General features: G+C 39.5%; 1 protein-coding gene across 5 annotated transcripts in view; it reads right to left on the bottom strand.

Annotated features, from left to right (window-relative positions):
- The window catches only part of LOC148952491 (platelet-activating factor acetylhydrolase-like), a 146926-nt gene that overhangs the window by 38115 nt on the left and 96644 nt on the right, over positions 1-12167 (bottom strand). For 4 of the 5 annotated variants that reach the window (XM_089089918.1, XM_089089915.1, XM_089089920.1 and 1 more), the window contains one exon: positions 7903-8038. In XM_089089918.1, coding sequence (XP_088946044.1) covers positions 7903-8038 — 136 coding nt within the window. The remainder of the gene's footprint in view (positions 1-7902; positions 8039-12167) is intronic. The other variant, XM_089089919.1, reaches the window with a different exon arrangement.

Raw genomic sequence — 12167 nt, forward strand, 5'->3', positions numbered from 1 at the left:
CAAAGCAACGGTTTGGTGTCTTCTTGCGGACGAGTCAACAGACAGGCAGACCAGGGAGCTGATGGTCATTGTTTGTCGTTATGTGTGTAAAACCGAGCAGGGATACGTGATTCGAGAAGATCCTTTTGCAGTTGTCGATGCCTTTCAAACCCTGTCAAGACTCGCTGGAGATGAGGAAAGTGACGACGGTAGAAGCATCGAAGAGAAGCTAGACGGCAAGAGCCTCGGGAAGCTGCTGTTGAGTGAGGTCAGGAAGTCAAATCTGGATTTGTCAAAGTGCGTTGGTCAAGGATACGACAAAGCTGCTAGCATGGCAAGCTTGACAAATGGTGCTGCTGCTGAAGTTAAACGCCAGTGTGAACTGGCAGATTACTTCCACTGTGTGAGCCATGCCACAAATCTCTCATGTTCAAAGATAGTTTCAGTTCCCATTCTGCGCAATGCCCAAGACGTTGTTCGAGACACAATTTCTCACTTCAGCTCAAGTGCCAAGAGAACAAGACTTCTAAAAAAGCATCTTATCGCGAACAAAGCTAAAACAGAGACACTCGTCAGTGTTTGTACCACGAGATTTGTAGAGAGACACGAAGCAATCAGCAGGTTTTGGGACTCCCTTCCGTCGATCGTTTCTGCTCTGCAGGAGATGGAAGGATGGCACGATCGAGAGGCAAGTAGCAGAGCTTATGCATTACGATCCTGCATTGAAAAATCAGATACACTCGTAGGACTGGTTTGCCTGAATTCGTTTTCGTCGATCATGAAACCTTTGGCCGAGTCACTACAACAGAAGGATGGTGACCTCGTGAGAGCCTTGTCCCTCATTAGCAGCGTGAAGGCAATGCTGGAAGATATGCGATCACATGCCGAAACCAAATTCAGACTGCTTTACGAAGATCTTCTGAAAATGGCCGAAAAGATTGATGCTACCATCAAGGTAACGCAGCCACGCATAGCTTCACGTTCTACATACCGGGCAGGGGTACCCAAGATGGATCCAGAAAGTCATTATAGGATGGCGGCATTTATTCCAGCCCTGGACGCCATGCTGCTTGATTTTACGGAGCGGTTCAGCTGCCATTTTACGAATGCTGCAAAACTTTCAGCTTTGATCCCGGCTGTGGTTAATGGCAAACGCTGGGAGGACGTTCAGCCAGGGTACGAAAAGTACAAGGAGCTGCTCGTGGGTACGGAGATAGACGTTAAAACCGAGTTCGAGATTTGGAACAAGTATTGGTCTAAGGAAACCGTGCAAAAACCGAAAACAGCTATTTCAGCGCTGAACAGTTGTCAGGAAAATGTATTTCCCAACATCTTCGCATTGTTGACAATTCTCGCGACGCTTCCTGTGTCAACCTGTGAAGCAGAACGAATGTTTTCAAAGGTTGACAGGACATGTTCATCAATACGAAGCACGATGACTGAAGAGAGGTTGGAGGCTCTACTACTCATGCAGACTTACAGAGACGAACTGCCGAAAACAGACGATGCTATCGATATGTTCGCTCTCAGAAAAGCTCGCCGATTGAGTTTAGTTGTTTAGTGTGGTACTGTTTTTATTTTCTTTTGCTACGTTTTACCTTTATGAGCATATTTGGCAGTGTTTTCATATAAATAAAGAGCTATCAAATTAGTCCTGTATAATCAGTTTTTGGCGCCCTGTGTCCGGCGCGGCCCCCCCCCCAAGATTTTCCTCTAGATCCGCCGGTGGTGAAAACTACAAAAATTTGGATTTTCCCGCCTATGAGATACTGCATAATCAGAATCTATAAGGAAAAGCATAAAGTTTTCGTACAAGCTGTTTTTAATTTTCCTCTCACAATGTATCCTTTATTATTTTACAGGGGATGTCATTCGAAATCTTAGAAGGGTGTCAATTGCTACCATTTACCATCTAAAGGGGACTGCAAATCCAGACAAACCTTATTGTTTTCCCTTAAGACCCATAATGGAATGGATCATTTGTCTAATTCCAAAGTGAGTAATTCACAATATTTACCATTGACACTTCAAAGATGAACTCTCCCCAATGCTTTCTCAAGGGAGCAAGTACACCTCAACTAATCCTGTTAAAAACCATTTCCCCGAACAGTAGTCAACAGGAAAAAGTATATTAGCGTTCGTATTTATAGGTTTGAATTAAATTGATTTGACACACTTCGGGTGGGCTAACCTTTAGATTAACAACAGGGTGCTCATAAGTGTCTTTATCAAAACAAACCTCAACGCAGAGAAATACAAGTTTATTAAATTGCCAAGCTTTACCAGCCACTATTCATAATTCCTATGTATTACTAAATGATGCTGATTTTCACCATTTAAACGAAATAGTCCTTAAGGGTCACCGGGTCCTGGTACCCCCCCCCCCCGCCGTTCACGTATACACGGGGGGATTGAAGCGTGGGTCCCCTCCCCAAAATACCAAATTTTCTTGAATTCATGGGCACTTCTTATTCAAATTATTAAAAAATAATATTTTGTATTATTGCCTCCCCCGTAATTTTATTTTTTTAATCCTTGGTGAGTGTCTACACCCATTACTTAGTTAGGGTTATGCGAATGATCAATCCTTTCGCACATAGGCTAGACAAAAGTACTGAATAGGGTTTTCTGATGCTTGTTGAAAGACATTGTAAATACCGTTTTCGTGAAAAATTTTATCTTATACCTATGGTAGCATTTAGTGGTTCTTTGGTAAGTCCTCTTGGAGCTTATCTGTACTCATTTGGCACGTAATCGTCTGGATACTAGTTTTGGATAACCTGAGTTTTCACATCAAATTTTTCTTTCCAATCGACTGATGTCGGTCAGCTCTTGGATCGTCACATTTTCAACCATATTAAAAAAAAAAGAAAGAAGATCTCCGATTAGTGAAGAATGGAAGTGTGTTTTTTCAGAATAGATAAATAAATTTTTGTGTACGTGCCAATGATTACGTACGAGAAATTCTTGCGCGTATGCAATAGGTAATGTTTATTTTCTGCACCTTAAACCAATGAACACGGACTCTTAAATTGTAAATAATATACTAGATACTCTAGCTGCAAGAAGAAGAAGAATTTACTAATCAATAACAACTTTGCATTCTTCCCTAGCAGTAGCTGTCGAAGTTAAATTAAAAAAAAAATATTCAAAATAAATAAAAACTTTTATGTCAGCTCATAATAATGTTCAAAAACGTAATCTCCAGATCGTGGGCGTATGTAGCGTGGGGATTTCAGTCCCCCACCCTTAAAAAATATAAATTGTCCGAAATTCTAAGCATTTGTTATTCTAAATAATCAATTCTTTTTTTCATTGGATCCCCTCAGAAAATAAATGTCCAGTGTACGTGGTTGTTCCAAAACTCTCCGGTTAGTTGAGAAAGGAAGCGAAAGGACAGAATAGAAGAAAATGTTCAACCACAGTAAGTTCAGGGCGAATTTAAGCTCATTAGTGTTCAGGTATTATAAGCTGATTTGTGTAGGGTGAAACTTTTTTTTCATATCTTGATGTTATAAAGCTCGGATTTTTTAAAGACACTTTAATGAATCTTATGTAAATAGGCACACTTTTCAGAAAAGCACACTTCAGATTCAGAGCATAAGACAAACAACACTAATAATAGACATAAAAACCTGACTTGTTGATCAATTCATATTACCGTTGTTTTGTTTGATTTGCTCACTTTTTATTAGTCATTCAAAAAGGAAGATGAATCTTTCAGTGCGCACTATCAGGTACCACAGCATAAATATATGTACGAACAGTAGCGAAAAATTCTCTTAAAATTGACACATATCATAACGCGCTGAACGGGAAGTTCACACTACGTCACAGCAATAGTTTCAGTTGCTCTTTGGCACTTGATCAGATCTAGTGTTGGACGATATTAGATATCGATATCGATATATTGGACCAAATATCTAAAATCGAAGCCAAAATATCGATATCGAAAACGATATTATTTCGGCTTTTTCCCGAATCTACCAGTGAACGTCCAGCAGAAAAGATCCAACGCAGAAAATTGTTTCGCAAACGGCCTAGAGGAAGAACAATATTCAATTCACTAACTCATACGTATATGCTGATACACAGCATATAAAGTTGTATTCATAAGTTGGCATAGTCTGTTCTCAAACTACGTTTAGTGAGTATGGACTCTCAAATGTTGCTGAGAACCTCCGAAAGGCTTGACTAGATAAAATATCTTCTAAGCTTATAGGCCTTGCTCAGATCACATTTGTCACGATTGCCACATACCTCAATCTGCTTTTCTAGAAATTGTATATTACCCCTGACGATCGTCTCCAAGTTGAGAGTAAAATAGCAAGAGACATGGATTGGGCCTTACTGGAATCTGTATCAACAGATGCAGATGCCTCAAGATGCAGATGAATCAAGCCATTTCTGGCAGATCACATGAAGGAGTTTCAGCAGTCAATGCAAAACGAGCTTCGTCAGCAGCTGCATCTACCATGGCTTTCCAGATTTTCAGTAGGGAGTCTTTAGTTCCAAGAAAACGGATCTATTCAAGTCGTAGAAGTCTTATGATATGGGTCTCATAAATGCCTATACGAACTTGTCATAAAATTAATATCTGTGCCCGCCACTAATGTCCTTTCTGAAAGTGGATTCCAAGCCTGATCAGTTAATCAAATAGTTCGTGCTAACAAACTGTAAGTAAGGAGTAACTCCGCCCAGTAATAACCGAAGCTTTAAAACACGGAATTTTGATAACAATAGATACATCAAATGAATTGGCTTTTTATACCGACTACAGTTATATAAAATTCATCAAGTTTCATTTACCCATCAAAAGCTACGAGCCTTAGAAAATTTGTATAGAATTTTTTTTTAGACAAGTCAAAGCATCGTAATAAAAATCACGCCATCCGATTCGGCTCATCAGAAAAATATACTGCAAGGTTTCCTGACCTGCGTCTGCAAAAACGTTAAGTTTTATAGTTTTTGCCAGAAGAAAGATGACGAATGCGTGTTTATTAGTTCTGTTTTGTTTATTTTTTTTTTTTTTTTTTTTTTTTTTTTTTTTTTTTTTGCAAGGGTGATCGTATCGAAACAATGGCCATATAAGATCGAGAAAGGGCTTGCTTGAACGGACATAAAAGTTCTAGATCCCCATTTTGTGACCAAAACGATCGGATGCCAACTAGATTCTCTCTCCCTCCCATGCTCCCTTTTTCCCAGAGTAATCCGATCAAAAATTTGAGACAGTCGTTTTGATCAGCATTGTTGAAAGGTCAGGTAATCATGCCTCTGGGGATGACACGACCCTGCAAGTCCCTGGGGAAAGGGTTGTAAGTTTTGAAATTTGTCCTGTGTTTACATATAGTATTTATTATTGGGAAGTATTATTGGGAAGTTTTCGGGGAGGGTGATTTTTCTGTGGGGAAAATTTTCTGTGGGGGGGGGGGATTTTCCAACGAGAGAATTTACTGTGGGGAGGGAAGTTTCTAGGGATGAACTTTCAAAGGGAAACTATACTTGGGGGAATTTATCGGAATTTTTATACAAAATTCATTTTATTTTACCTACTTTCTTTTGCCAATTCAACATTTGAAGATATTTTGATAGATAGATATTGCCATTGTCAGATAGATATTGCCGTGGTGGGGGGGGGGGTCATTTTCCTCAGGAGGGGGGGGGGTAGAATTTCCAGGAAAATTTTCCGCGGAGGGAGGATTTACGGCATGATTTGAAAAACGACTAGAAATTAAAAGGAAAACAAGTCTTTTTTTCCAAACGAAAATAGGCTAAACATAATTTACCTTGCGGGATTGTCCGCAGAAAGTTTTTTATGGGGAAATTTTAGCGAGGATAGAATTGTCTGGGGGGAAGGAGGATCTGACACGGGAGAAACTTTCCAAGGAGCAATTTTCTTGGGGGGGGGGGGGTTTGGCATTATTTGAAGAACGATCAGAAATTATATTTTAAAAAAAACTAATTTTTCAACTAAAAGTAATGAGCATTATTAAAACAAACAGAAATTATCCCGTATATGAGGGGGAATTATCCCCTCCTCAATAACTCACTCTTTACACTAATTTTAATTTTTTGTCCTAATTATTTCAAAACAACTCCTGAAACACAAGAGCCGTTTAATTAGAGTCAGAAGATTTTTTAAATACAAAAATAAACTTTGGCATGAAGAGCGAGGTATTGAGGAGGGGTTTTCTCCTTATATACGGAAAAATGTATGCTCTTGTATGTTTTAATGTTGCTCCTTGCTTTCAGCTGAAAAAAAAAGACTTTTTATTTTATTTAATCACTGAAAGGCTGAACCAATTCTCAGGGGAAAATACATGTCGCTGATTTGAATACCCAAAAATAGCCAGTAGCTTATTTTTTTTTATCCTGAGCCAGAGTAATTCCAAATCAGGGTCTTTGTAATGTTCATTCGTGTAATGACAGTGTTTTTATTTTATTCAAAATTTGGAAAAAAAAGGTGCAAAATACTCTTCAATTGCAAATTTTGTTATTGAATTTTGCCAAACCCTAAAGTTAATATGAACAAAAAACTTATCAGAAATATCGAAATCGATATATATATATGATCAAATATCAAAAGTAAAAATATCGGTATATCGATATGTCATTTAATCAAAATATCACCCAACACTAGTCGGATCACTCTTGCCGTAATGCGCTACATTGCGCATCCATCGTAATGCGCATGACATTTGTCATTGTCCGTGCGCGAAGAGGCGGAGTCATGAAGAGAGTTCTACACTGATGTGTTTCAAAAATCTTTAATAAAGAGTAGGATACTGGACATTTCACTACTGTTCGTATATATATTTATGCTGTGATCTGGTACCGGCGACTAGATTTTAGCATGCCTTTTGACATTCTTAAAGATTTACCTATTTAGATGCGGGTTTAGCTTTTGGTTTTTTACTGTTTTACTTTGATATTGTTTCGCTTCTGTTTTCCCCCGTTAAATTACAGCCCTGCATGTGAATCGGAAATATTTGTGTGACGTTAGTGTAACCACGAAAAACTCCACCTAGCTTGGTTCAGTTATATTTGCCAGAGGCAAGATAAAACCCTCACAAAACGTGTTGAAGTGCAAGCCTCTGTCTCACTGAAGGGCTGGGCACACGTAGCTGATTTCGGGAACTGATTTCCAAATCAGCGTCAATTTTAAAAGAAATCGGCGTCAATTTGAGCTTGGAAATTTTCTAGTTTCGGCGCCGATTTACAAAATTAGCGCCGATTTTCATCATGACCATCACAAAAAAATAGGGATACAAATAAATAATCAGTCAGAGATGTCTGTGGTGAAATACCCCACTACTGAGCTGAGAACTAAACTGAGAACTAAGCTGAGATCAATCAAGCAACTATTAATAAACTCCAGCTGGCTATTTGTGTCCGTGAGTTTTTGTTTTGAAAATTTTGCGCAATAAATTTTTCTTTCAACAAATTTTTTTTTACCGCTATCGATTGTCCACTGATGCTGAAATCGGTTCCCGAAATCAGCTACGTGTGCCTACCCATTGAGAGAAGAAACGAAAAGAGCAGGTTAAGATCTGATTCAAAAAAGTCAAGATGGACCAAGAGCTGATTTAAGATTTTTTGACGCCCTGGCTTACCAAGCAGTTTGGCACTCATCCAACAGGCAGGGTTTGCGCCCTGAGACGAGTACTAGTAGCCAGGGTTGCCACAAATTTGTAGTAAAGAATTATATTCCAAAACGAGATAGAATAGCATTCGTCTGTTTTTCTGGTATTTGTAACACATGTATGTCTTATCTAAAGACGAATTTGATATATGTGTATTTACTTAATTCAAACAAATCAACTTAAATGAAGTCTATAAAAAGTTTTAATTTGAAAAAGAAAAGTGTTCGGGTGGCAACCCTGCGAACACCCTACAAGTACTGTCTTAAAAAAAGTTATTTACCCTCTTTTCGAAACAAACCTGAGCCACTCGCACCGGGTAATCCTCCTCGGTGCCTTGTGTGAGGGCTTCATGTCTTATCCACTCTAGACCTTCGCCATCTGAACTGGGCTTGAAAGATGCACATGCTGACTGCTCCCTATAAAAGCAAAACCTAAAACACTGTAAACAGGCACTTGAACATAAAGTTATCCCAGAGGAGGGGGCACAAACTCAAATACAAAAAAGAGCAAACCACGAGTGAAATACAAGATATTCAAGAAAAAACCGTCAAAAACCTAACATTTGAGCCCCCCCCACAGCCGGAATATTTATCCGACTCGTAAAAATGTAAAAAAAAAGCATATAAACAAATTTTGTATGTGATTTTAAGTTTTTTTTAACCTCAACAGAAGAACAGAGCCCACAGATTTCTAATTTTTAAATGATTAAATTTAAAAAAAAACATTTTTCTCAAGTGAAAGTAATGAGCGACACTAAAATTTAGAACGAACAAAAATTTATTTCGTATATAAGGGGGACTGTCCCATCCCAGAGGATATCCCAGTTTGTCCCAGAAGATAAACTCAAATAAAAAAAAAGAGCAAACGACAAGTGAAATATAAGATATTAAAGAAGACCGTCCAAATCCTAACATTTCGGGGCAGGAGATCATAAGCCGGTAGCATCTCTGAACAGGGGCGTAGCTCCAGCATTTTTATTGGGTGTGTGTGCAAAAGGGGTTCTATACGGATAGTCAAGGGGCATGTGCTATATAATAATTTTTTCTTAAACAACAATACTGTTGTTTTTTAATTCACAACCTGTTGAACCAATCAAAAGATACTAGGTCTTTTTAAGACATTAATTTAAAAAACTTTTTTCCACACAATAAGTTTTTCAAAAAAAAGAAAAGAACTCCATTAAACCAAAAAAGAACAAATATGGAAGCAAATAATCTACCAAGCATACAACTACCACAAATCAGTATCAATAAATAAATGAAACATAAAACAAACAGAAATTAAAATAAATAACAGAGTCTAAGTCCAAACGAGCGGAAGTTAATATGAGCAGGGTTCAAAACCCCTATGCTTTCTAAAAGCCAGAATATAATTTGTACTTTACCGAACATATTCAAATGAATTTACTGAAAAAATGTGCATTGTCAGTTTAATATACATAAGCTGAAATTTATTCCTTAAATCTTAATTAATTTTTGATTTCTTAAAGTTATTAAAGTGAAAACATTTAAAACAATGTTTTTTACAAAATTTTGATTAAAAGTGTTTGGAAAAATGATGGGCGTGAGCGGGTCATTTGCCCTCTGATCACTATCGACTGATTAAAACGGTACTTGTCCTTTTAATTTCCAATCGAATAAGCCCTTTTTGAAGCTTCTACGACAACACTTTCTATAAAAACCTTATATGCCCCCAGCGCATAACTTACAACCCTTGTCCTGAGGGCTATGAAGGGTGTTATCAGTAGAAGGGGGGGTGCCAGTCGTGACGGGACTCCTTATATGGGCATAGAATACTGACGGGACTCCAAATAAGGGCATAGAGTTATTAGGGAGAACACGTGGTTAATGGGGTCAATGACCTAAATTTCCAAGGTCGATGTTGTTGTTGTTGTAAGTGCACGCTCTCAGCGAATGCTATGCCGTCCAGGAATGTCAAACACCTGTGCTGTCGACCTCAATTCACCTATCGTGAATCAATAATTCCCCTTAGAAACAACAAATTAATTTCCACTTTCTTGACAGATCAATCAACCAATGACATCATCTGTCAGACTTTAAAAATTTTCGCATAGAAACGATTCTCCAGGAATAGATCCAAGTCATTAATGTCATTGCCTCGGAAACAACTCTTTTGGTCGAACTCCAAAGGATATTAATAGCCAAAGGCCATGGAAACAATTCTCCAAGAAACATCTTAGCGATGAATTGTTTTAGCGCGGGAATCAGGTTTCTTATTAATTTGAAATGCATTAGCGCAGAGATGCCAAAAACAAAAGGAACACGCTGAATTACGTTTAGGGATTATTTGGGCGAAACTGTTTTAGACAGGTTATGGAACTATTTCGGCGAAACAGTTAGAGACATTTTAAAAGATGATTTTTGAAGAGATTTTAGAAGAGAATTTAATGGTGAAACTCTGTGGTCGTTATAATACACAAGTTTCATTTGAACAGTGTTGTGAGGTCCTCTAACCCAACCCCAAAGGGTTCCAATCCTCCTACCCCAACCCCGAAGGAAGCCCCCGGTCCTCAAAGGCCCCCCGGCGCCCCCCAAGGCCCACCCAGACCCCCAAAGGCCATCCTCGGGCCCCCCAAAGGCCCATCGAGCTCCCAAAGGACCAACGGGGTCCCAAAGGCCCTCCACCGGTCCCCAAATGTCCTCCAGGCCCCCAACTGTCCCCCCGGACCCCCAAAGGCCCTCCCTGTGCCCCAAAGGACCTCCCTGTGCCCCAAAGGTCCTCCCTGTGCCCCCAAAGGCCCTCCCCCGGCCCCCAAAGGTCCCCCGGACCAGAGAAGCGCCGCCGGGATGCGCCGTGGGCCAGGAAAGCGCCGCAGGATGCGCCGCAGGGATGCGCCACGGGTCAGGGAAAGCGCCGCAGGGGATGCGCCGCAGGAAGGCACCGCAGGAAAGCGCCGCAGGATGCGCCGCGGGGATGCGCCGCAAAAAAAGTAAACTAAAAAGTGAAAATTTCGAAATGTTATCCCCCAAACGCCCTCCTCAGACCCCCAAAGGCCCTCCCCTGGTCCTCAAAGGTCCCCCGGGCTCCCAAAAGGGCCAACCGGCCCCCAAGGGTCCCCCGGGCCCCCAAAGGACCTCCCCCGGTCCCCAAAGGTCCACTGGGCTCCCAAAAGACCACCCAATCCTCAAGGGCCCCGGATCCCCAAACGCCCTCCCTGGGCCCCAAAGGTCCTCCCCCGATCCCCATACATGCACACAAAAACTTACACACACACAAAAACTTACACACACACCCCAAAACTTACACACACACACGAAAACTTACACACACACACACGAAAACTAAAACACACATGAAAACACTTACACACACACACACAAAAACATACAAACACACACACAAAAAAACTTAAAATCACGTGAAAAATAACATTCAGAAAAAACATTAAATTAACAACCAAACTTACACACACACACACACAAAACTTACACACACACACACACGAACAAAAAAACACACACGCAACCTAATTAACACAAACAAAAAATTACACACACACACAAACAAAAACTTAAACAAGAAAACAAAAAAAACTCACACAAAAACCAGCACACAAAAATACACACACACACACACACACACAAAACTTAAAAAACAAAAAAAGCACACATAAACAAACACGCACAAACAAAAACACAAACAAACATAAACACACACACACACACACAAACACAAACATATACACACACACACAAAAAAAACTTACATACAAAAAAACTAACACACACACAAACACACGCAAACTTACACACACAAACACACAAAACTTACATCCACAAACAAAATCTTACACACACAAAAACTTAAACACACACACAAAAAAACTTAGACCAACACGCAAAAACTTACTTGCACACAAAAACTTAAATGCACACAAAAACTCACACACACAAGAACATACACACACACACAAAAACTTACACACACAAAAACTTACACACACACATACACATGAAAACTTACACACACACGCCAAAACTTACACACACACACCAAAACTTACACACACACACACAAAAACTAACACACACACACACACAAAAACTTACACATGCACACGAAAACTTACATGCAAACAAAAACTTACATGCACACAAAAACTTACACACACACACACACACAAAACTCACACACACACACACAAGAAAACTCACACACACACTCCAAAACTTACACACACACAAAAACTTACACACACACACACACACACAAAAACTAACACATGAACACAAAAAAAACTCGCACACACACGCATAAAAACTAGCACACACACACACACACAAAACTAACACAAACACATACGAAAACTTACACACACACTCCAAAACTTACACACACAAAATCTTACACACACACACACAAAAACTTACACATGCACACGAAAACTTACCTGCACACAAAAACTTACACGCACACAAAAACTTACACACACACACAAAACTGACACAAACAAACACACAAAAAATCACACAGACAAGCCAAAACTTACACACACACACAAAAACTTACAACATAACACAAAAA

Source organism: Artemia sp. Qi Xiang Cuo, chromosome 5 (assembly GCF_049724085.1).
Source record: "Artemia sp. Qi Xiang Cuo chromosome 5, ASM4972408v1, whole genome shotgun sequence".
In the NCBI taxonomy this organism is placed as follows: Eukaryota; Metazoa; Arthropoda; class Branchiopoda; order Anostraca; family Artemiidae; genus Artemia; species Artemia sp. Qi Xiang Cuo.